This window comes from Cutaneotrichosporon cavernicola (assembly GCF_030864355.1).
Source record: "Cutaneotrichosporon cavernicola HIS019 DNA, chromosome: 5".
In the NCBI taxonomy this organism is placed as follows: Eukaryota; Fungi; Basidiomycota; class Tremellomycetes; order Trichosporonales; family Trichosporonaceae; genus Cutaneotrichosporon; species Cutaneotrichosporon cavernicola.
This window is the reverse complement of record NC_083397.1, coordinates 1638785-1662495: the sequence shown is the minus strand read 5'-3', so window position 1 is coordinate 1662495 and position 23711 is coordinate 1638785. Positions and strand designations below refer to the sequence as shown.

The 23711-nt window shown below is 59.1% G+C and overlaps 11 protein-coding genes across 11 annotated transcripts; 5 read left to right on the top strand and 6 right to left on the bottom strand.

Moving 5' to 3' along the window:
* Window positions 1–62: 62 nt before the first annotated feature.
* On the bottom strand, window positions 63–711 carry APS3 (uncharacterized protein; the record flags this gene model as incomplete). Its single annotated transcript, XM_060601859.1, has 3 exons — window positions 63–199; window positions 233–646; window positions 678–711. The coding sequence occupies 3 exons, from the start codon at window positions 709–711 to the stop codon at window positions 63–65; spliced, it is 585 nt and encodes a 194-aa protein (XP_060458311.1).
* Window positions 712–1260: 549 nt separating this feature from the next.
* On the top strand, window positions 1261–4955 carry kap123 (uncharacterized protein; the record flags this gene model as incomplete). Its single annotated transcript, XM_060601858.1, has 6 exons — window positions 1261–1266; window positions 1314–1385; window positions 1436–1525; window positions 1648–1781; window positions 1847–3871; window positions 4031–4955. The coding sequence occupies 6 exons, from the start codon at window positions 1261–1263 to the stop codon at window positions 4953–4955; spliced, it is 3252 nt and encodes a 1083-aa protein (XP_060458310.1).
* Window positions 4956–5333: 378 nt separating this feature from the next.
* CcaverHIS019_0506720 (uncharacterized protein) lies at window positions 5334–6119 on the bottom strand (the record flags this gene model as incomplete). The annotated part of the gene is made up of 3 exons (XM_060601857.1): window positions 5334–5557; window positions 5658–5807; window positions 5966–6119. The coding sequence occupies 3 exons, from the start codon at window positions 6117–6119 to the stop codon at window positions 5334–5336; spliced, it is 528 nt and encodes a 175-aa protein (XP_060458309.1).
* Window positions 6120–6295: 176 nt separating this feature from the next.
* Window positions 6296–7323, top strand: COX12 (uncharacterized protein; the record flags this gene model as incomplete). Its single annotated transcript, XM_060601856.1, has 6 exons — window positions 6296–6309; window positions 6393–6402; window positions 6455–6474; window positions 6515–6554; window positions 6763–6859; window positions 7256–7323. The coding sequence occupies 6 exons, from the start codon at window positions 6296–6298 to the stop codon at window positions 7321–7323; spliced, it is 249 nt and encodes an 82-aa protein (XP_060458308.1).
* Window positions 7324–7459: 136 nt separating this feature from the next.
* On the bottom strand, window positions 7460–10141 carry CcaverHIS019_0506700 (uncharacterized protein; the record flags this gene model as incomplete). The annotated part of the gene is made up of 11 exons (XM_060601854.1): window positions 7460–7549; window positions 7586–7962; window positions 8001–8078; window positions 8127–8340; window positions 8508–8635; window positions 8687–8813; window positions 8860–9255; window positions 9292–9549; window positions 9589–9642; window positions 9689–9927; window positions 10054–10141. 11 exons carry the CDS (start codon window positions 10139–10141, stop codon window positions 7460–7462), a joined length of 2049 nt encoding a protein of 682 aa, XP_060458307.1.
* A 1519-nt stretch (window positions 10142–11660) lies between these two features.
* On the top strand, window positions 11661–12909 carry CcaverHIS019_0506690 (uncharacterized protein; the record flags this gene model as incomplete). Its single annotated transcript, XM_060601853.1, has 4 exons — window positions 11661–11857; window positions 11894–12042; window positions 12078–12527; window positions 12560–12909. 4 exons carry the CDS (start codon window positions 11661–11663, stop codon window positions 12907–12909), a joined length of 1146 nt encoding a protein of 381 aa, XP_060458306.1.
* Window positions 12910–13558: 649 nt separating this feature from the next.
* Window positions 13559–15205, top strand: CcaverHIS019_0506680 (uncharacterized protein; the record flags this gene model as incomplete). Its single annotated transcript, XM_060601852.1, has 2 exons — window positions 13559–14987; window positions 15027–15205. The coding sequence occupies 2 exons, from the start codon at window positions 13559–13561 to the stop codon at window positions 15203–15205; spliced, it is 1608 nt and encodes a 535-aa protein (XP_060458305.1).
* A 121-nt stretch (window positions 15206–15326) lies between these two features.
* Window positions 15327–17653, bottom strand: SUP35 (uncharacterized protein; the record flags this gene model as incomplete). Its single annotated transcript, XM_060601851.1, has 3 exons — window positions 15327–15398; window positions 15512–15688; window positions 15776–17653. The coding sequence occupies 3 exons, from the start codon at window positions 17651–17653 to the stop codon at window positions 15327–15329; spliced, it is 2127 nt and encodes a 708-aa protein (XP_060458304.1).
* Window positions 17654–18008: 355 nt separating this feature from the next.
* Window positions 18009–19247, top strand: ARC1 (uncharacterized protein; the record flags this gene model as incomplete). Its single annotated transcript, XM_060601850.1, has 3 exons — window positions 18009–18128; window positions 18172–18267; window positions 18318–19247. 3 exons carry the CDS (start codon window positions 18009–18011, stop codon window positions 19245–19247), a joined length of 1146 nt encoding a protein of 381 aa, XP_060458303.1.
* Window positions 19248–19396: 149 nt separating this feature from the next.
* Window positions 19397–20920, bottom strand: CcaverHIS019_0506650 (uncharacterized protein; the record flags this gene model as incomplete). Its single annotated transcript, XM_060601849.1, has 2 exons — window positions 19397–19539; window positions 19573–20920. 2 exons carry the CDS (start codon window positions 20918–20920, stop codon window positions 19397–19399), a joined length of 1491 nt encoding a protein of 496 aa, XP_060458302.1.
* Window positions 20921–21477: 557 nt separating this feature from the next.
* Window positions 21478–23279, bottom strand: CDC3 (uncharacterized protein; the record flags this gene model as incomplete). The annotated part of the gene is made up of 7 exons (XM_060601848.1): window positions 21478–21504; window positions 21544–21790; window positions 21825–22445; window positions 22493–22574; window positions 22660–22788; window positions 22857–22888; window positions 23026–23279. 7 exons carry the CDS (start codon window positions 23277–23279, stop codon window positions 21478–21480), a joined length of 1392 nt encoding a protein of 463 aa, XP_060458301.1.
* Between the last annotated feature and the right edge of the window lie 432 nt (window positions 23280–23711).

Genomic DNA, 23711 nt, shown 5'->3' with positions numbered 1-23711 from the left:
TGTCCGCATCCGTATCATGTCATGTCATAGAATAGTATACAGTGAAGAGCCGCGAGTCTAATCTACACACCGATGGAAGAGAGCCACCGTCGTGGTCCCTCGGCTGCGCGCGCGCGACTGCCAGGCGTTACGAGCATGGATGGCATGAGGGGGTTGGTGCTTGCAGCACTCGCCTTGCGGTTTCGCTGCGCCGCTTGTGCTTTCGTCAGCATACCTCTGATAAGATACTCACTGCAGAGGTTGATTTCGCTAATGTTGGTCTCCAATACGAGGCCACCCTGGATAATCTCGTTGAGGACATACTGCACATCGTCAAAGTGGAAGATGAGGTCGAGTTCACACACGTTCTCAAACGCCCGATCCAAGCTCTCGACAAACACCTGGATCAAGTCGAGAATGCCGAGCTCGCTCTCTGCCCCGTCCACGACGAAGACAAAGTACAGGGTGGCGTAGTGGCGGTAAATCACGCGGGTGTCGTCGCCCTCCTTGCCCGACGCAGATGGGGAGGGGAAGACGAGCTCGGGCGCGTCGAGAAAGTTGCACACGCCAGCAGGGCGGTCCGAGATAAGACTAAAGATCTGCGAGATGAGTGCCTGCTGCTGCACGACTGAGACGGGCGCGTAGAACTTGGACAGGCGCGCCTTGCCTTCTGTCAGCTCGGCAAGGAGAGGGCGCACCGTGCGTATTGAAGATGAGGACGGCGCGGATCATAGCGCCTCAGCTCTGGTCGGTGGAGTGGCGATACGAACCGCGAGTTGATGCCTGACGCTTCATTAGCGGGCTGGGAGCTCGTCATTGCGCTGAGAGATCCGGAGATGGCGCGGCGCCCGTGTCAATATCTTGCCATGTGGGAAATGAGTTGTCAAATAGGTGGGAATGACGGCGTGTGTAAGAATTTTGGAAAGGGTGGTCCGTGAATTTTCCAACCCACAGAAATTATCGTATCACTTGATCAAGAAGTGGAGGTTACAAGCCTGGGTGGCGTATATTAGGGACTATTAGGGGTGAATAGTCTGTGCCTGAGGCCATTGGGTGGACCTGTGTTACAAGGTCTGTGCAAGTCTTTTGAGTGCTGGGTCTTTGGGTGGAAGGGAAGGTTCAGCCGTAAGCGCGGTACAGCCGCCACTTCTCCCACCGCACGCACCCTCCCCCCCTCTTTCTTCAACTTTTTTGGCAAGACCAGACATCTCATCTCTCATCCTTCCACATCAACACTTTCTTTCATTCCCAGTGGGTCCATCAATACGCGAGGACTCCAACATGGACGTGAGTAGCCTAGTTCACTACCGTGCTATGCACGCAGCTCACACCAGCCCGCATTCGTTCAAAATCTCCACCAGCTCCTTGAGGGCACCATCGCGCCTGACACGAACGTGATCAAGCAGGTATGTCGCCAACTCGCAACTCGGGGACGGGGACTGGAGCTAACCAGCAGGCGACGACCCAGCTCAACACTCAGTACTACAAGAACGCCGAGTGCATCCCCGCCCTCTATGAGATTGCTGCCAGCAGCCAGAATCAGGCGGTGAGTGTCGGCGTAGCGTCCGGAAATTCTTTCGAGCGTCACGCAACGCGCGGACCATCAGGGCTCGCACGAGCTGCGGTTGACTGTGATCGTGAACAGGACAGGGATGCTAACGCGCACAGATCCGTCAGCTCGCCGCTGTCGAGCTCCGCAAGAGGGTGAACACCGGCAACGGCAAGCTCTGGAGCGCATGCCCCGAGCCTGTCCGCGGCCAGATCAAAGCCAACATGCTCGCCCGCCTCACCCAGGAGCCTACGTAAGTCGCCATAATTCGCTCTTGACGGGCGCGGGCTCTGCTAGTGAACTTGTGCTGACATTTAGCCGCATTGTGCGCCACGCCCTTGCCCAGACCGTTGCCGCCATTGCCGAGAACGAGCTCTCGGTTCAGCCCCCACAGTGGCCCGACCTCGTGCCGGGGTTGTACCAGGCCGTCCAGTCTGCTGACCAGCTCCACCGTGAGACCGGCATCTTTGTTCTCTTCGCCCTCCTTGACACTGTTCTCGAGTCCATGCCCGAGCAGCTCCCCGCCCTCTTTGACATCTTCTCCAAGACGCTCCACGACCCCCAGTCTGGCGATGTTCGCATGACCACCGTCCGCGCCCTCGCGAAGGTGGCCGAGAACATCACGCCCGACGAGAAGCACGACGTCAAGGCGTTCCAGGAGCTCATCGTCCCCATGCTCAAGGTCCTCGAGCAGGCCATCAAGGACGATGACGACGAGGCCGTCCGCCACGGCTTTGACGTCTTTGAGACCCTCCTCATCCTTGACGCGCCTCTCGTGTCCAAGCACGTCGGTGAGCTCGTCCAGTTCTTCCTCGGCGCTGCTGCCAACGCCGAGGTCGACGAGACCATGCGCTGCGGTGCCCTCAACGTCCTCGCCTGGACTATCCGCTACAAGAAGTCCAAGGTCCAGGCTCTTGGCCTCGCCAAGCCCATCGTTGAGGGTCTCCTTCCCATTGGTATGGAGGAGGACCCCGAGGACGTCGACGAGGACTCTCCGTCGCGCCTCGCCTTCCGCTGCCTTGACACCCTCTCCCAGTCCTTGCCTCCCCAGCAGGTCTTCCCTGTCCTCTCCCAGCAGCTTCAGGTCTACATGGCCGGCAACGCCCAGATGCGCAAGTCGGCTCTCATGGCCTTCGGTGTTTCGGTTGAGGGCTGCTCCGAGTACATTCGTCCCCACGTCGAGCAGCTCTGGCCCATCATCGAGGGTGGTCTCCAGGACCAGGAGCTCATTGTCCGTAAGGCGGCGTGCATTGCCCTCGGCTGCCTCTGCGAGTGGCTCTCGGAGGAGTGCGCTCTCCGCCACGGCACCATTGTGCCCATCCTCTTCGACCTCATCGTCGACCCCTCTACCCAGAAGAACGCCTGCACCTGCCTTGACTCGTATCTCGAGATTCTCGGTGACGACATCGTCAACTACCTCCCTCTCCTCATGGAGCGTCTTCTGATCCTCCTCGAGAACGGCCCCATCCCTGTCAAAATCACCGTTACCGGTGCCATTGGCTCGGCTGCCCACGCCGCCAAGGACAAGTTCCGCCCCTACTTTGAGCAGACCATCCAGCGCCTTGTCCCCTTCATCGGCCTCTCGGGCTCGGACGAGGAGAGCGACCTCCGTGGCGTCGCCACTGACACCATCGGCACCATTGCCGAGGCTGTCGGCGCTGACCTTTTCAGGCCTTATTTCGAGAACATGATGAAGGCGTCGTTCGAGGCCCTCACCATCGACAACACTCGTCTCCGCGAGTCATCGTTCATCTTCTTCGGCGTCATGGCTCAGGTCTTCGAGGGCGAGTTCGCTGTCTACCTTCCCCAGTGTGTTCCCGCTCTCGTTGCTTCGTGCCAGCAGAGCGAGTCTGCCGACGAGTTCCTTGACGAGGCCGAGGGTGGTGAGGGTGCCGCCAGAGTCGCTGCCGAGGCCTTTGCCACGGGCCTGGGCGGCTCGAGCAAGGGCGTCGCCACCGTTGGCGACGACGAGGACGAGGAGGAGGTTGACCTTGACGTCCTTGACCAGATGTTCTCGCGTGTCAACTCGGCCATCGCGATCGAGAAGGAGGTTGCTGCCGACACCATTGGTGAGCTCTTCAACGCTACCAAGTCGGCCTTCCTTCCCTTCATCGAGGAGACCATGACGGTCCTCATCGACCTCCTCGAGCACTACTACGAGGGTATCCGCAAGGCTGCCATGGGTGCGCTCTTCCAGTTCATTAAGACTGTGTACGAGCTCTCCAACCCCCAGGAGTGGGTTGCCGGTGCCGAGATCAAGGTGCCCCTCCACGCCGACGTCAAGAAGCTCGTCGACCACATCCTTCCTCACATCTTCGACGCCTGGAAGGTCGAGGACGACAAGTGCGTACATTTCTGTTTCACACCATCCCTCCTAAATGATGATAATCATAACTCAGCTCACTCCGAGCGCAAAGCGCATAAGAGGCTACTCTATTCTTTATTCTGACTCCTCCTTTTCTCTTGTTTTCTTTTCATCAAGAGTTAAAGCTGACGCTACAGGTCGGTCGTCATCTTGCTCTGCTCTGAGCTCGCCGACACCATGCAGAAGTGTGGCCCGGCTGTTGTTGAGGGCCGCCTTGACGAGATTGCCAAGCTCACCATCGAGATCCTGGAGAAGAAGTCGTTCTGCCAGCAGGACCCCGACGGAGACGACGAGGGCGTTGGAGAGGACGGCGAGTCGTCCGAGTACGAGTCGATGCTCATCTCGAACGCCGCCGACGTCTTTGGCGCCATGGCCGCTGTTCTTGGCTCTGACTTTGGCCCGGCCTTCAACACCGTCCTCCCCCTCATCTCGCAGTACGCCCAGCCCAAGCGCATCTCTTCTGAGCGCTCGATGGCCATTGGTTCGCTCGGCGAGGTCATTGTCGGCCTCAAGGGCGGCGTCACCCCCTTCACCAACCAGGTCCTCGAGGTCATCTCGCGCGGCCTGCAAGACGAGGAGCCCGACGTTCGTTCCAACTCTGCGTTCGCGGCCGGTGTCCTCGTCCAGAACTCTGAGCAGGACCTGTCGCAGCACTACCCAGCACTTGTCGGTGTGCTTGGTCACTTCTTCCAGGTGCCCGACCACTCTGCTCCTGCTGTGTTCAACGCACGTGACAACGCTGCTGGTGCTCTCGGCCGCATGATTGTCAAGAACCCCGCAGCGGCACCTCTTGACCAGATTGTCCCCATGATGGTGTCGTGCATGCCTCTGCAGTTTGACCCGATCGAGAACCGGGCCGTCTACAGCGCCATCTTTACCCTTTTCCGCAACCAGCCCGCCACCCTCGAGGCACACCTCGACCACCTCCTCCGCGCATTCGCCTTCAACCTCTCTGCGGCACACGCCGACGACATTACCGACGAGACGCGCGCCGAGCTCGTGGCCCTCGTCGAGCACCTCAAGCAGAGCGTGCCGGACAAGGTCGCGGCTGCTGGCCTCTAAGGCTCGGGGTCTGTTGTTTCTTTTAGTAGGCCGCGCGTGGCGCCCACGGCCACGCGCCACGAGTTTAATGTCGGCAGCACTCCCCCTCCGGGCTGGCTTGCTTTGCAAGATATGTGTGAATACCAACCATACCATCCATAGTCTTTCATCCATGTAGACCTGCATGTTCCGCACGTGACAAGTGAGCGAAGCGAACGACGAGTATCGTTGTGTGTACTGGGTGTCGTCTGGACTCGTATATTGTGGCAGGAGACCAGCCAATCTCGCATGGTTTGTGGCAGAACTGGCAGAACTGGACTTATATTTGGCTCCCAATCCCAGTCTCACGACACAATGCAGATGCTACAAGTACACAACGCCATCCCAACGTCTCAACGGCTAGTGCTCCTCGGGTCCCGGCGCGCCCCGCCTCCCCGCAGTAGCCAGACATCCCTCGACGACCTGGAGCAGATGGTTGTTCTCCAGTGCAGCCTGAACGCGTTCTTTATCATTAAGCTGCTTATTGACGGCGTGTTCCGACTGGTGAGACCCAGGTTTGATCCGGATATCCACTCGATACCGCCGCGGCAGCGCGCGCAGGAGCCGTACGCGCAGCGAGAGGCCTGGCGTTAGCAAAGTCATTGGGGTGTGAGCTGTGGTAGAGCGAGTGAGCGATCAGCTCGCATCGCCTCCATTATCGCCCACGACCTCCCTCCCTCTTACCAATCAACGTCGACATGGAACAGTGCGGGATCGTCGGGGTCACGTAGACGAGCACGCGGTTACCGACAACATGGATATCTTGGCGGCTCACGACGCGCAGCTGTTCCAGGCTGACGGGGTGTTCGGGGTCCGTGACGCTGCGGAGGAGGTCTGGTGTTAGAAATACAACAGTGAGTGGGCGGGATGTGAGATGAGCCATGCGGCGGCGGGTCAGACAGCGACCCCCACCTCTCCACTTCCTCCTCACTACACAACCTCCTCGCCACCCCATCCCAAGTTGGACGACTGCCTCCCCTCGGCTGACTCACCAAACACCTCCTGCGCATCAATCTCCTCTGCCTCCTCCCCGCTTCCACTCTCGCTGTCATATGCCTCATAAGCTTCGCCCCAAACCGTTTCGGCGCGGCGTGCAGCCTGCGTGGCAAAAATCGTCGGGGCAGCGTTATCGAGTGGGCGGGACATTTGTTGAATGGTGGAGTGGAGGTCACATGTCGTTGTATTGTCAATCATGGCCAAAAGCCCAAACCAACAGGGAAGGGGGGGAGTAAATCCTCGTTCTGATTCGCCCGAGCCGCCTCACCGTAAAGGTCCGAGCTAACCCCGATTCGTTCTCTTCATCGCCCACACCACTCATCACAATGGCCGAGGAGAAGTGAGTACGCCTGCCACCGAGGCGCAAGGGGAAGAGAACAGAAGAGAAGAGACGATAGGAGAGATGAGGAGCGCTGACCACAGCACTTACACCGTACGTCGTCGAGCTGAAGCCTTGAAAGCTTGAAAGACACACTAACGTCAAGCTCCAGACCGCTGGCTTCGAGTATGTCCCATCCATAAAGTATCAAGTATGCTGACGCCAGCGCCCGGTTCCCCAACGTGAACCAGACCAAGCACTGGTACGCGCCATTGCCATGGAAAGAATGATGAGCTGACCAGGCAACGATTCTGCGATTTGACCACGCATTCCCTCCCCCCTCGTCAACTTGACCCCTCCCTCCCTTCCTCCCTTCCTCCCTTCCTCCCTTCCTCCCTTCCTCCTGCCGCCTTCTTCAAACAGCTGGGTACGTTGGCCCGAAGAATGCACAGAACACGCCTAACACCCCCACAGCAGAACTTTGTCGACTACCACAAGTGTGTCAACGCCAAGGGCGAGGAGTTTGCCCCGTGCCAGCAGTTCAAGCGCGCGTACCAGTCGCTCTGCCCCAGTGAGTAACATTGGCATTACCGTTCATTTGGAGGGCGTGTACTTTGCCAGACGAGGACGAGGCGTACAGACTGGGACTGGGGGTTGGACTGGTTGGGGTGTGGCTGGTTGTGGCTTTGGCGAACGGGAATGCAGGAACGGGCGTCCCTGGCGCCAAAAGTATTGTTCTCGCCTGGGTACTGGGTACTGGCATGCGAGACACCGGCTCGTGCACGGCGCGGATACGCATTGTGATGGCGCACAGCAATCCAGCGACCAGCAATACGGTGCCCATTTCTGCTACACCCACAGTACTTGGCGTGGATCCGCTCTGGATTTTGTGCATCGGTCCCTCAAGCCACTGGCGCTCCGTCCCTCACCTCTCTTCACTCAACACCGACGCGCCGCTAACACGCAGACGAGTGGACCTCCAAGTGGACGGAGCAGGTCGAGAACGGCACCTTCCCCGCCTCGCTCGAGCCTTAGAAGCGCATTTATGTAGCTGCATGAAATCAAAGCTGCGAAAAGCAAGCGATTAAAAAATCAAAACACCTGTTGCATCCAAGTCGTGGTCATACTTCACACGCAACCTCGACAGCGTCACTCTGCTATCCGCATACGTCTACTGCTGCGCCTGCGCAGCGCCGTCCTCGGCCTCATCCTCCTCCTCCACAAAAATCTCGTGGTACTTCTCAAGGATGGTTTCAATGGCCTGCCGTCAGCCATCAAGAATAGCGCGGCAACTCACCTTGCACTGGTAGCTCATGTCCTCAAGCTTAAGGCCGCCCTCCTCTGGCGGTGCGCCGAGAAGAGTAGGGCCAAAGACAATCGACAAGTTCGACGCCGACATCTGGTTGACGCCCTCGTGACGGCGGACCTTGTCCAGGTGACCCATAAAGTACTTGAGCGTCGCGTAATTGGGGTCTGGGAGGTCGTTGACCTGCTCGTGCAGTCTGATGTGCCGCAGGCGGTCAATGTCCTTCTTGGCCGCGTCAATGAACCCATGGTACAGGCCGTATGTGAGCAGCGGCTCGGGCAGCTCGCGGAACCATAACTTCAGTGCGCCAGACACCTCATTGATGTCCGAGCTCCACGCCTCGTCCATTATATCCACGCCGTCGACGTCTGCACTGTCAGTGGCTGCGATGCGCTCATGACCCTACCCTTGTCGAGCGCGTTCTTGAGCGCCGTCACCTTCGACGTGGTGCCCGACAACCGGTAGATGCCGACCGAATCGAGACCTGTTTCATCAGCACGTGCCATCAAATACTAAAGAAGCATCGACGCACCATAGGCCTCGATCGCTTCAGCACACTTGATGACCACCTTGGGCACTTCTGTGCCATCGCGTGCCAGCTGGTCGCCAAGGTCCACGCCGAACGTGGCCCCCGAGTTCGCTGGAATACCAGGGCTGACATACATGTCGGCTGTGGAAGCTGGGGATGTGCCGGTCTGGGTTTGTGGTTGCGGCAGGTTGCCGTTGCCGTTCGAAATAGGTGGTAACTGAGGTGGTGCTTGGGACACCAAGGACGACTGGGCTGATGGTGGCTGCTGCAGCTGTGATGACAGGTGCTGTTGCTGTGGCTGTTGCTGCTGTTGTTGTTGAGGCTGTTGGAGGTGGGGCACTGCTGGCACCTGTTGTTAGTCCCATTGCGTGATTGGCAACTCACGTAGCCTTCGTCGTACAGTCCTTCGCGGCGAGGGCCTCTTGGTGCGTTGCGAGCGACAGCGTAGTTCTGCATGTACGCCCTAAAGTCGGATCGGTTGTCAATCAAGTCGAAGATGGCCTTCATGCCCGCTGTAACGCCGTCAGCCCCGTGCCCCGCTCACCCTTTTGCGGTCTACTCACCATCTTCCGGGTCGCGCGGGCTCAGGAGGGTGCCTTCAGACACCACAGTCGACTCGTACATGTACGCGTAGCGCGTGAGATGGTACTGCATACCGTTGTCGAGTTCGTCCGCGCAGTCCTTAAGCAACTGAGACGTCAGATGCGCATGGCGAACGCACGGAAACTGGACTCACGCGAACAATCCTGGGCAACTGGTGGTTGAAGTACTCCTGGCGCAACGCCTGGCTCTCCAGACAAGCCTTGCGGAACGCCTCGCTCGTCAACGCCATGCGAGCGCGGACGTCGTCCTCGTGCTTGGCCATTTGGGCCGGATTCTTGCCCTTGAATAGACCCTTGGTCATCGCCTTGCCGATGCCCTTCTTGCCGCTACCTTGAGGGAGGCCGTTACCGGCCGCGGCGTTCGCGGCGTTGGCGGAGCGCATTCCTGCATCACGGAAGCTCTCTCCTTCCTTGGCCACGAGGATGCGCTCCAGTTCCTCTGCCGTCTGATCAAAGCGGCCCTTGGCCTTGTCCATGACCGTCTCGCTGTCTTGCAAGATGTTCTGCAGCCGAGTACCATTGTCCTTGTGCTACTGTCAGCTGTGTTGTGACAAGAGTCGGCTCACCTGCTTGCGCTGCCGCTCTCCCTCCCGGCTCAACGCGAACATCTCCTCGCTCATCTCGTTCAACCGCTGCGAGAACCGTAAACGGTTCTGAGCCAACTGCTCCTGCAAGCGCAGGGCGGCTTGGAAAGAGGCCACAAATGAACCCGCCTTGCAGTCCGCCTTGCTATACACTTCGTTCGAGGTGCGAGCAACGTCTGTGAGTCCGCGCGCGTACTTTTCCTCGACATCTGAGCGTTGCCTGAAGAAGGTTCCGACTTGCTTCCCTTGTTAGTCGCGGTCGTGTGTTCAGTCACTCACCTTGCACGTTGCGATGCTCTGTTTTATTCGGTCCGCGAGGAGAGGCAGTGCACACTGTGGTCAGCGATTTGCGCCTTGCTTGCAAAGCGACGCGACTCACGTCCATGTCGCAGAGCCCGCGGAGGATGCCCTCGTCAAAGCCAATGGGCTCGTCCTTGCCCTCAATGCGCGACGAGGTAGACATTCGACGGGGTCCCGATTGTCCAGGGCCTGGCGTGGGCACCGCGCTCGAACCTCCGGACACCTGGTCGGAGGGTGAGGTAACGCCAGCCCCATTTGACGACGACGACGCGTGCATTAGGAGTGGTGGTGGAGTGGGTTGTCCCGAGTTCTGAGATCCTGTCTTTGTGAGCTGGGTTCGTACAAACACGACGAAGAGGAAGGTTGTCTCAGGCGTCGCGCGCATGGTCGCGTGTGTTGGAGACGGCGCGCTGCGAGCATAACGTAACCGCGACAACAACGCACCTGGATCTGCTCCGTAGCCCGCTGATCCGTAACGTGGTCGATAGTCGAAATCGGACCCGCCGTAAACGCCGTCGTGGTAGTTGTCCATGTCGGCGTTTGAAACAAAGCCGATTGATGGAGTGGCGTGTCGGACGATGAGATGGAAGAGTTGTTGGCGTTGTGTGGGGTGGTGGAGTGGTGGAGGGGAGTGGAACTGTTGCTTTGGCCGTGTTGGGTGTTGGTTGAATCACAGAGCCTGAGGCAGGGTGGAGGGGGAGGGGGGAGGGCACGCGTACGGGCAAAGGGGTTAATGTTTGAGGGCCTTCCTCACTGTACAGTAGTGTAAATTGACAGAGTTTGAAGAATAAGGGGCAACGGGGGGAACTAGAAGGGGTAGAGGGGTTCCACTCTCAATGGCTTTGGAGCGCGATAGTGTATCCCGTTTGTATCGTTTCAGTCGCACAGTCCGAATTTACCGTAGCCAAGGGGTGTAGTTGGCAAGGCGCGTGCGTTCTAGTTGATGTTGATGTTGGTGTTGTGTCTGTTTGGTTAAACAGATATGATGGATGGTTGTTCAACTGATTGAAGTGGCCGTGAGGACGTGGTTTGCAAGGGCGATGAAGGATCGAGGGAAGATGGCAAACCTCCTAGAAGCCACAATTGGGCAATCAGGTTTGAGTCCTAATACTGAATACAAATCTTTGAGTTTGGTAAGTCACAACAAAGGGTCTTAAGGGGTTATGATAGGTAAGGTACGCTTATAAGTTAGGCTAATGCTCTCTGATGAGAGACATTCAGACGCGTTCAAGCCGGCTAAGGGGTACACGGGACCACGCGTTAGACGACACTGGGCTAAGTCATAGACCATGCCCAATACTTGGCATCATCACCACGCCGTCTATTCTCCTCATCGTCTGCGGAGACGCATCTCCAGCTTGAATTAAATGCACAATGCAGGATGTGATTCCGCTCCAAGAACAATCTTCCCAACGGAGTCGCTAAATGATTTGGCCCTTGGTCATGTGGCGTTGACCCGGGATTGTTTCTCCTTGGCGCGCCCAAAGTCATGTTAACTTTTTACCCTGCGCATACCAGGTAGAGCTCTGCCTGACGTGGGTCATACTTGGGCACATGTAGCAGAGCAAGACATGCATCTCTGCCAGTGGGGGTTTCCCGTTAACCTAGCCACCAACATCCCGTCCCCTTCGACCCCTTCCCCTTGTGCACCACGATAGACGGCCAGAGCGGCAGCATTTCATCTGGGCATCGCTCTGATGTAGATCTCGCCCAAATCTCGTGCGCCTTGATCCTCTCATGTGCTCAACTCTCATGATCTCACGATCCCATGCACTCACGCTCCCCACTCACATGGTCGCAAGGTCGCTCGCTGGGCGTCGACTGGTTGACCACGTGGATCAAAGACAATTCGCCGACATGCAGCTTCCAGGGGCGCTCTAGGCTGGATCTGCCACGACGTCAACTAACACATCCTTCGTCACTTGCCTTCCACTCACTTCACACACTTGACTCGTTCTACTTATAAACCAACTCTCACACCCTCCCTTCCCTCTCCCCCCCCCCCCCCCCCCCCCCTTCCCCCACGCTCCTTCACTTCCTCATCACTCACGATGCAGGTTCCACCCCTCTCTCCTGCGGTCTACTTCCTCCTGGCGCTACCCATCCTTGCGCTACTCCTGCGTGCGCGCCACGGCCCCAGCCGCGAGAAGGTCATCAAGCCCACCGAGGAGCGCGTCGTCCTCCTCGGTGCATCGTCCGGCGTTGGCAAGGATCTTGCGCTCGCCTACGCCAGGCGCGGCGCCAAGATGTGAGCTTAGATTAGGTTTCCCGCAGCTAACAGCAGCGTCCTCGTTGCTCGCAGAGCCGCCGCCCTCGAGGCCGTCAAGGAGGAGTGTGTTGCCCTCGGCGTCGCTGCCGACCGCGTCCTTGTCGTCCCTGCGGATATCCGTTCCCCGCCGGACCTCCTTGCCGTCCGTGACGTGGTTGTTAACAGTGACCTCTTTGAGCGATATCTGAGCTGACGTCAGGCTGGGGCGGTCTCGACACACTGCACATTCTTGCGGGCGTGCCCTCGACTCGCACGCTGCTTCAGATTGCAGGCGTCGACCTCGTTCCCGAGCCGCGCCCTGTCGTGCCCCGTCCCCGTCTTGTGCCGGCCGAAGACTTGGCTTGGGTTGGCCCTGGTGGAGCCTATCACTCGGCGACACACCTCCCCACTGGCGCCGGCCTCGAGGCTCTGGCGGCCGAGGCGCGCGCCTGCTCCGAGATCAACTTTGTCGGCACTGTGCTCGCTCTCGCGGCCTTCATTCCCGTCCTGATCGTGAGCTCGGCCTCACCCGCCGTGCACCACCTCTCGTCTGTCGCGGCTACCATCGCGGCTCCCAGACGCTGCATCTACAGCGCGACCAAGGCTGCGGCGCTCATGGCTGTCGAGAGTGCCCGCGTGGAGTGTGAGGGCGCCGGTATCCGCTTCTTCTGTAAGTTCTGCATACGACAAATTGCTAATCAGCTCTCCTTCCCGGCACGATCGACAACGAGTTCCGCAGGAAGACCGCGTTCTCGCACAACGGTGGTAACTGCGAGGTCCAGGCTGGCGTCAAGGCCGGGTGGACTGAGAAGCTCCTGCTCCCGCCCAAGAAGGTCGTTGACACGATCATTTCCCAGCTCGCCCTCCCGACTGCGCCCTACCCCGTCATTCCCTACCCTCCGTTCTCGTGGGTGTCTGGCCTCCGCGCGCCCCCCAAGTCGCAGTTCTACCTCCCCTACACGTATAAGCTCGCAACGCTGCTGAGCCTCACCCCGCTTGGGTACCTGTACGTCGAGCCCAAAGCGCGCCAGAAGTATGGTCTGCGCCCATAGTGGTTGGCAGCACCTACCTGCTACATGTATCAAGCAGGTCGGCCCAAGTTGCCGGGGTTGGTGACGCTGCATCTCTCGGTAAAAGTTGTGTATAGATGGTTTAATCATGACAGCGGTTCATTAAGTGGTGCGGAAGAGACTTACCCTATCTGGCTAGCCTTGGCATTGACCTCATATGATAATGGAGACGCGTCCCGACATGACGCGCCGAACGATCAACTAAGCGGCGCCCACTTGCGGAGGAGAGCTGTATACCGTACGGACCTACACACCCATCTCCGCGCAATAACCCTGCAGATTACAGGCCTTCAAGTCATCGACGTGGCGGACAAGGCGACATTGGCATCGCGGAACGAGTACGCGGATCCCCGGGAGGACAAGATGGAGAGATGGAGAGCAACTGACAATCTAATCAGGCGGATTAATTATCCGGGACATGAATTGAACGGAAGGCGGAAGGTGGTGGCGGAAGGTGGTGCCTGAACAGTGCCACCAACCTCAAGCGCTTCGCAGTAGGCACCTCGTAGTGTCTCGGAAGACCGGTCTCGGAACCCACCAACCGGTACGAGTCACCAAATATAGCTAGCGCTGATGAGATATACATAGAGAGTCGAGTTCGGTTGGTTTCCCCCTCCCTAATCTTGCCAACATGAGTGATCCAGAGAAGCACCACCACACCTCCCCATCGCACGAGCCGACGCTCAAACGCTCCATCGGGCTGGTCGGGATCATTGGTCTCGGCCTGTCCATCGTCAACGGCTGGGTCGCCATGTCATCCACCATCGTCATCGGGTTGGGACAGGGCGGTGCGCCGCTAATCCTCTATGGCATCCTGGGGACGACGGCAGTCAACGTCTTCCTGATCCTCACGATTGCCGAGTTGGCCAGTGCGTACCCAACGGCTGGAGGACAGTATGTCTGGAGCGCGATATTGTCCCAGCTCTCCTCATCCGCTTCAGACGGGGCCTCGGCTCCTTTGGAGCGGGAGCAGGAGCAAGGAAAGAAGCAGCCTCGCTATCCCCTCTCCTTCATCGTCGGCTGGGCGACCGTCTACGAATGGATCGTGATCGTCACAGCCGTCGCCATCATTTGCTCACAGACCGTCTTCGGCCTCGTAACGACATTCAACCCGTCGTTCCAGGTAGAAAGATGGCAGGTCTTCCTAATTCTCTTCCTGATCAACACCAACGCCGCCCTCGCCAACATCTTCTTCACACACCGCATGAAGGGGGTAGGAACATTCTTCCTCTTCTTCAGCACGACCGTCTACGTCGCCATCCTAATCACCTGTCCCGCCAGTGCGCCCACCCACCAATCCTCGGCTTTCGTATGGACGCACTGGCAAAACGCCATCGGATGGGACAACAAGTTTGTTGTCGCCGCAACCGGACTCGTCAATCCCGGTTTCATCTGGAGTGGCTTGGACGGGGCAGTCCATATCGCGGAAGACTGTCTCGATCCGGCGCGCGTCGTTCCTCTGGCCTTGTTTTCCTCGATTGGCATCGGGTTCGTGACGGCGTTTTCATTCTCCATCGCCCTCCTGTATTCCGTTCAGGATATCGATGCTGCCGCAGCCTCGGAACTCCCCTTCCTCACCATCATCGTGCAGGCGACCAACTCGCGTGTCGCCGGCGCAATCTTCATGACATGCTTCCTCGCCGTCGTATCTCTCATGACGAATAGTATCCAGATGGCCTCGTCGCGCCTCATTTGGAGCTTTGCGCGCGACAATGCCCTCCCATTCTCCTCCGCTCTTAGCCACGTACACCCTCGCCTCCGCGTACCCGTCCTCCCGGTTATTGTGTCGTGGGCCGGCGTGACGGTTCTCGGGTGCTTGTATATCGCCTCGAGCACTGTTTACAACAGCATCATTTCCTGCTGCATCATCCTCCAGAACTTTTCGTTCGCCATCGTCGCCGCACAGCTCCTCTACCGGAAACGGCGTTTTAACGAGAACCGATGGCTCAAGCTCGGGTGGGTGGGGTGGGTTGCCAACATCATCACAATTGTTTGGTTCACTTTCTCGACTGTTATGTGGCTGTTCCCCCTCGAGCCGAACCCGACTGGTTCGACTATGAGTGAGTCTAGTCAAGGAAGTGCAGGTATGCTGACTGCAGATTACTCGGTTGCTGTCCTTGGGGCCATGGCGATTATCGCCACCCTCGACTGGGTGTTCTACGCGCGTAAGCACTTCCGCGGGCCGAGTGACGCGACGATGGTGGCGCTCGAGGCCGAGTCACCACATGGTGTTGAGAGCAAGTCCGAGGTGGAGCATGCCGAGGCGCGGGTCATCTGATTAATTAATTTAGCCTGTAAAGCATATGTAATTGGATCAGTACGATGGCCGCTTCCTCAGGAAATCTAACAATGGCATGGGACTACAAGCACGTCCAGGGGTATCCTACGATTTAGCATACTTAAACCTTGAGGCCACCGACGTCGGGCATGTCGTCCTTCTCGATGAGCTTGGTGACCTTGCCGATAGCAATCTGGTGTGAGCTGGAATCCTAGTGGTTCGACTCGACCGCAACTTGGCCAACAAGAGTAGACCATGACTCGGATCCGGATCTACTCGTTCCGCCACTGTCCGCGCCACACTCACAGTTTTCCCCTGGTCGCGCAGAGTGAACCGGCCGAGCATCTTGTAGTCCTGCCAGCGCTCGATGCAGAGCGGCGCGTTCGTCTCAATGAGCACCGACACAAGCATGCCGACCTTGGCGAACTGGGGAGGCTTCTTGGACTTGCGGCGCGTCTTCTTGTCGTAGTAGTGGAGCAGGGCCTGGGGTCAGAGAGAGTCATTAGTACCAGCTGGACTAGGAACAATACGGCTGGGTCGAGGCACAACACCCCGCCTTTGCCTACTCACCGCAAGCGTCACCTCCTCGGTCGCAGTGTGGACGTGCAGCACACAGGTGTAGCCCGAGGTGATAATGTTCTGGGTCTCAATGATGGACAGGTCGGCCTTGAACGCCGTAACGGCCTTGACAGGCTTCGAGGGCGAGGTGAGGACGTAGCCAGGCTGAACCTCGTCGTCGTTGATGCCACGGATACGCATGCGGATGTTGTCACCGCAGAACGCGACGTCGAGCTCATCGCCCGTCTCGGTGAAAATTGCGGCCACTTCAACGGACCGCTTGTTGGGCATGAGAAGGAGTGTGTCGCCCTTGCGCACGCGGCCGGACTCGATCTTGCCCATGACCATTGTGCCGAGCTCGTTGAACTTCTCCGACACGGGGAGCATGAATGGCGCGTTGACGTCGCGGTCCAGCACCTCCATGCTGTCAAGGTACTCGAGGAGCGACGGGCCCTCGGACCAAGGCGCGGTCTTATTGTCGACCCTGTCCTTCATGTTCTGGCCCATCTGCGCCGACACGGGGATGAACGTCAGGTCCGTCTTGGGGTTGAAGCCGACCGACTTGAGGAAGGGCGTGATCTTGGCCTTAATCTCCTCGAAGCGCGCCTTGTCCCACTGGACAGTCGGGTCGTCCATCTTGTTGACAACGAGGACGAGCTTGTTGATACCGTTGTTCTTGATGAGCATGGCGTGCTCGCGCGTCTGCCCGTCGCGCTCGAAACCAGTCTCAAACTCGCCCTTACGCGCCGACAAAACAAGCAGCGCAACATCGGCCTGCGCAGCACCCTGGATCATGTTGGGCACAAACGTCTTGTGGCCTGGCGCGTCAAGGATCGTGTACCGCCGCTTCTCCGACTCAAAGTACGAGCGACCGACCTCAATCGTCTTGCCCTGCGCGCGCTCCTCCTTGTTCTGGTCGAGGGCCCACGACAGGTACCAGTTCTCGCGACCGGCCGCCTTGGCTTCCTGACCCAGCTTGTCGAGTGTGCGCTTGTCGACCGCACCAGTGAGCACCATGAGCTGACCACCCATGGTCGACTTGCCTGCGTCGACGTGGCCCGTGAAGATGATGTTCAGGTGCGACTTGATGTTGGGGTCCGCCTCTTCGGTGCCGTACAGGTCTCTGAGGGCGTCCTGGCCCGCGGCCGCCATCTCCTTGTGAACCGCATCGGCGTCATGCTTAGCCGAAGCCTTGGTGAAGTTGGGGGTCGACGTTCCGCTGGGAGCAGCAGACGAGGCAGCGGGTGTAGCAGCAGCCTTGGGGACGGGCGCCTCGGCCTTGGGCTCGGGAGTCTCAGTCTTCGCGACCTTGGCTTCCGGAGCCGGGGTGGAGGGCTTGGAGGGCGTCGCAGACTTGGAGTCGTCTGCCTTCTTGCCAATGGAGAGGGTCTGCTTGGGCCCGTCGCCACCGATCTTGAGCGACGCCGCGGGCTTGGCCGCAGGCTTGCCGATGCTCAGGCTCGGAGCGGGCTTGGATCCGCCACCAATCTTGAGGCTCGGTGCAGGCTTGGAGCCGCCGCCAATGCTAAGGCTTGGAGCGGCCTTGGGTGCACCACCGAACGACGGCGGCTGGAACCCCTGCCGCGCAGGAGGCTGGTACGCCCGCTGCTGGGGCTGCTGAGGCTGCTGAGGCTGCTGGTACCCCTGGCCCTGGTACTGCTGGTATCCGCCCTGCTGAGGGTACTGTCCGTAGCCTCCCGGCTGGGGGTAGCCCGGCTGGGGGTAACCCTGCTGCTGGTCGTACGGCGCGCCGCCGTACGCGGCGTACTGGTCGTACGGCTGCTGCTGGCCTTGCTGGCCCTGCTGGCCCTGCTGCTGGGCTCTGGGGACAAAGCTCTGGCCGGGGCGGAACTCGAAGGCGTTCGGGTTATAGGGCGGCTGTCCAGACATGATGAGGTCTGGTTTTTAGGTGAGAGAGGAGAGGGAGAGAGATGAGGAGGAGGAGAGGAAAAGGGCGATGGCGATGGACAAGCCAGTACGCCCAGTGTGCAGACTCTCTCTCCTCCGCCCAGACCCTCACCCCACACGCCGCCACCGCCAAATCTCCACTTTAAAGTGATAAGGTACTGAAAAAAAATGACGTGGTTGGACGATTTCAGAAACCCATTGCTGCCTCCACCTGTAGAGCGCGGATCACTCTTGCTCTTTGCGCCAGCTGTTCGACTCGTCCAAAAACAAGTGCATGCTCCTGCTCGCACGACACCGCATCCCATTCTCTACTCCTCGCATCTCCTTTATCCGTGCCATGTCCGATATTGCTCAGTTCGTTGCTGCGGCTCAGAAGGCCGACCCGGCCCTCAGCGGTGACCAGGCTCTCGTCCAGAAGGCCGAGAAGGAGACCGAGTCTCTCGTCGGCGATCTCAAGGTACGCCCCGCTTCTGACTGGTACTAATTATACTAACGCCTAGACTCTCAACGCCAAGCTCCTTCCCCTCACCTACCTCGTTGGCAACGCGCCCTCGTCGGCTGACGTCTCGCTCTACGCGCGCCTCAACCCCGTGATGGTGCGTCACCTTCCTTCCTGGACCTTACTCGGCTCTGTGGCTGACTTCAGGCGTCCGCCCCCGCGACCCAGCACCCCGAGCTCCCCGCAGTCCTCCGGTACTTCCTCCACATCCAGGAGCAGGCTGGTGTCAAGGCGGCGCAGAAGGAGCTCCCCAACGCGTTCCCCCCAGTTGACATTGACGTGAACTCGCTGCCTGCCGCGGTGCGCGTCGCACCCCCGGCCAAGGTCAAGAAGGAGAAGAAGGACAAGGAGGGTGCCGCTCCTGAGGGCAAGAAGGATAAGAAGGCGGACAAGGCCGAGAAGAAGGACAAGGCCGCCAAGGGCGAGAAGAAGGACGCGCCCGCTACCGCCGCTGCTGCCGAGGGTGCGCCCAAGGAGGGCAAGAAGAAGGAGAAGAAGGAGAAGGCACCCAAGGCGCCCACTGCCCCCGCGACGCCCGCTATCCCTATGCCCTCGATGATCGACCTGCGTGTCGGCAAGGTTCTGGACGTCAAGCGTCACCCGGACGCGGACAGCCTGTATGTCGAGACCATCGACGTTGGAGAGGCCGAGCCGCGTATCGTCTGCTCTGGTCTCGTCAAGTACATGAGTGAGGACGACATCCGGGGTGCGACTGTCATTGTCGTGTGCAACCTCAAGCCTGTGACGATGCGCGGCGTCAAGTCGTTTGCGATGTTGCTGTGCGCGAGCGAGAAGGGTGCCGATGGCGAAAAGGGCGGTGTCGAGTTTGTGCTCCCGCCCGCGGGGAGCGCTGCGGGCGAGCGCGTCTACTTTGAGGGTGAGAAGTACGAGAACGAGAAGGCCGAGGCGCTGCTCAACCCCAAGAAGAAGGTGTTTGAGACTATCCAGCCCAACTTCTCCACGCTCGACAACCTTGAGGCTGTCTGGACCGACCCCGAGACCAAGACCGTCCACCGCATCCGCACCAAGGATGGGGTGTGCAAGGCCATGTCGTTCAAGGGCGCGGCGCTTTCGTAGACGTAGAGTATTACATGTTGTCTGCATTGGCCTCCAGTAGCGAGTAAGCGAGCGAGTTGGGACCGTTAGACTGAGGTACTGATCCCAGTCCATGCTACGCCCCACAAAACCCATGTACAAAGCAGATACATACACACATCCATCTAGAACTACTCGAGTATGGGCACGGGCGGCTTGAACTGTCCGAACCCCTTAGCCTCATAAAGCAGTTCAGTCCGAATGACAATCTTGCCACCATCCTCACCAACAGCGCTACCCTCATGCAGCAGTGATCCCTCGGTATCGCCGTGTGCTGAAATCAGCTCAACCATAATCTAGAACTCACGGAAACACAACACAGCCCCCTGGATCGGCCGGACACTAGTAGCGTCCATGACGCCCATCTCGTTACTGGGCATGAAGAATGTCGTGCACCCCGTCTCCTCGGGGATGTCGGAATTGAGATAAACCAGCAGCGTATACCGGCTCCAAAGTGGGTCATCTGCTGGCTGCGAGTCGTGCATATACTCGCCCGACTCGCTGAGTCCAGCGGCAGGCCAAGCGCCATCGATATGCGGCCGATAAAGCTGGTTCTCAGTGTACTGGTAAACGCGGAATCGGGCGTTGATTCCTCGTACGTTGCCGGTGGCATTTGGACCAGCCGGAGCGGTGGGGTTGACAAACGGCAAAATCTGCGAGTAAAAGTGGTCCAGAAAATGTGAATCGGCCAACCACACAAAGTTGCGAGCCAAGATGGAAGTCTTGAGAAGCGCCGATCCCTCAGCAGCTTGGTCCTTCTCGAACCCGATCGCAGAGGCCGCCTGAACAATCTGTAGGCATTCTTCGGGGGTGAACACGTCCAACACCATAAACGCCCCAGGAACACCGGGAACCTCCATTTTGCTTGGAGCGCGCCTCTGCTCTGGCGGGGTGATGCGAATAGTCCCCGGTTCCGAGTGGTATACAGTCGAGTCGTAGAGGTTTGGGGGGCGGCGGTCGGCGCCTCGAATGAAGTTGACCGGCCTGAAACCGGGGTGCTCCTTCTTCTCCAACTTGTCTGGAGAGATAAGGGTTCCGGCGCGCATGCGGGCCCAGATAGGGATCTCGCCCCCCTCTTCGCCGAGGTATGGTCTAGCGAGCCAAATATTCGACTTGCGCACATGGTCGTTGGCGTTATTGCTCTCTCCGGCCGGAACGACACCCGGAGTATGGTTGGCAATCCGCAAGATCATGTCGAGACACCGGAGGGCCTCGGAGTCGCCTGGGGATCCGTCTGCGCCAGAGGTCGCATCACATTCGCGGACCCAGCGCTGCAGCGCGCCGAGCTTGGGCGGAAGACGTCGCGTGTACATCTCGTATAACAGCACGAGAGCGTCTGTGAACCGATAATCTTTGAGGGCTGCCGAGATACGCGAAGTCAGTGACGAGCCGATCGTCGCTCCGTCCACCAGGACTCGGTGGAGCTCGTACACGGCCCGCTTGAGGTCCTTCATATCCTTGCCAGCCAGGGCGGACGGGTTGTTGGCTAGCGTACCAAGGACGAAGACGGCGCTGTCGACTTCCTCGGGGAGGAGGAGAGCGTCCGTGTCGCTCTCGGGCGGGGTGAGTGGGGCGGCGGGTTTCGCCATCTTGGCTACCGTGCCGGCGGGGGCGGGGTTGGTGCGCTTGCGCTTCTTGGCCTGATTCTTCGCCATGGTGTGAGGGATGATTTCAAAGAGGTTTGTTGGCGCTGGCAAGATTTGTGCTGTCCGCAGAGGAATTTCGGTGGTGATCCGTGCGGATGTTGCCGGCCGGTGGAGGTCGGGGGGTTGCGGCTCGGGGGGAAGGGTGGAGCGCGTAAATGAAGGCCCCACACAGCGCTTACCATTGTAATGCAAGCCCATGCCGGGAACTGCATGCGATGCCTGACGAGCAACGAGCAAGTGAAATGCCGCACGACACAAGCTGAGATCTGAGATGCGCACAATGTCGCACAATGAAACCGAGGAGCAATCCCTCAACCCTGACCCAACTGTTCCGACACGTCCAAAGAAACCATCCATCATCACGTTATGTGCATTTCGACCAGCAAGCTGGGCAAGTTCGTAGGTAATAGAGTAAGGGTCGTTAGGTGCGAAGGGGTTGGTCGCAAAGGCCCGGGGTATAGTGTGCAGATGGGGAGGAACGACCTGGCTAATGCGCAGGCAAGAATAGCGAGGTAAAGGACACATAGACGGGGCGTACGCGAGAGACGATGCGGGGTACGACAAGCTTACTTGCCGAGACCGAACCGCTTTTTCTGCGCCATCAGCTACTGCCGAACACAAGGGTTACTCACCGAGCCCTTCTCGGGCGTGAGCGGACGGCCGCTCTCGATGCGCCGCTTCTTGTCGTCGAGCTCGAGACGCTGCTTCTCGAGTGCCTCCTTCATCTCGCGGTGGCGAGCGTAAAGCTCCTCCTCGGACTGCTTGAGCTTGTGTTCCTTCTCCTGCACCTTCTGCTGGAACACCATCTTCATCTCCATCTCCATCTTCTTCAGCTTGGCCTCGTGCATCGCACGCTCCTCGGCCTGCTTGGCGGCGGGGCTGGTGTCAGTCGAGCATCCTTACTACAACTCACTTGGTCTCCTTGAAAACGCTCTCGTCCTGGGCGACGCCCATGGCCTGCAGCTTCTCCGTGCGGTACCGCTCGTAGAGGATGTCGTTGGTGTGCTCGCGGAGCTCCTCCATGTGGGTGCGGACGAGCATCTGGCGCAGCTTCACAAAGTCACAGTGCTGCTCGTTGTCGACCTCGATGACACCCCACGGGTACTCGCGGCCACGGACCTGGCGGCCGTCGGGGGATGGCACAATGTGGTCGGAGCCGACGACCGCAAACGGAATCTTGGAGATGATCTCGTGATTCTCCTGGATGGTCTCGTCATCGTCGCGCTCGTACGAGGGCGGCTGGAAGATGTTGATGCCGTGGTGCTCGATGTCGGCGAGGATGCGGCGCTTGAAGACATCCACCTCCTCCTCGGTGAGCGTGTCGGCCTTGGCAATGACCGGGATAAGATTGACCTTGTTGTGGAGCTGCTTCATAAACTCAATGTCAATGGGCTTGAGCGCGTGGCCAGTGGACTGGATGAAGTAGATGCAAGCGTGCACGCGGTTGTCGGTCATCTTGAGGCGGTTCACACGGTTCTCCTGCTCCAGGTAGGCATCGTAACGTGCCTCGATGTTGTCGAGAATGGGCTTCCAGCTGTGCAGTGTTAGACAACATGCAGGGACTGTGGACAAATGACTCACCACTCGTCGTTGTTGACAAAGTCACCGAAACCGGGAGTGTCGACGACGGTGAGCTTGAGACGGACACCATTCTCCTCGATCTCTGTGCTACGTTAGCATATGAGGGAAGGTGCGCGAAAACAGCCCGCCGGGGAAGGCAGTCGTTCCATGGTGAGCACACTACTCACCAGCGTTGATGCTCTCGATCTGGACCGTCCTGCCGCGGTCGGCTCCGGGCTCGGGGATCACCTTGGGCTGGTAAAGCGTGTCCTCGAAGAGGGTGTTGATCAGAGTCGACTTGCCGAGACCCGACTCGCCTGTAGTTAGCACGGGCCTTCTGGTGTGCGCGCGGGCCGCGCCGAGGTGGAGGGCGATGAAGACGCACCGACAACCATCGCAACAAACTGGAAGCCGCGCCTGCATGTCAGCATTGTACATCGGTGATGTTGTTGTGTGGTCCCAGTGCATGTGCGGGCCCAACGCGTCGTGTGTCCGGTCGTGACGCGTCGGGCTGATGGCCAAGCAGTTGGGGAGGGTCCGCGCGCCAAGCTCACCTGACACTGCGGCGATGGACCTGGTTGGGGAGGTTGGAGAAGCCGACCCAAGACGCGAGCGTCTTGCGGATCACGTTGATGCTGGCTGCGGCACCGTTGGCAGTGGAGGCATCGCCGTTGGTTGAGCCCGGGGCGGGGGAGACATGGCCGTTGACGGGGGCAGGGGAGAGGCTAGCATCGGCGTATGCAGCCTGGTCGACCTGCTGGTCGGGGACGCCGTCGGTGGAGTCGTAGGCGTACTGCTGCTCGGCCATTGTAATGTTGGATTAGAGCAGAAAAGGAGTGTAGATGGAGATGGAGGAAGGGGAAAGGGAAGGAGCGAAGGAGGAGGAGGAGGAGGAGAATGCGACGTGGGACGTGGTGGGATGGAGGTCGTTGGTGGTGGTTTGTGATGGTGGGGTGGTATGGCAGATTGGCAGCTGGCAGACCAGACTGGTAGACTGGCACAATGCCAGCGAGGGCGGGAAGCCGTGTCCCAGGGTGTACTCTGTGTGGTGTGGTAGGCTTATAGGCGGGGAAAGAAAGGGGGGAGGAGGGGAGGAGCAAGGGCCCGAGGTTTGCAGGGAAGGTGTCTGGGCCAGCCAGGTTGCATAGCTGGTATGGGCTTGGTTTAATGGGCTTTGCTTACTGGGTGGGGATTTTGAAGCAATGACCCAGCCAAAAGAGCAATCTAGCTTTCGTCCCTT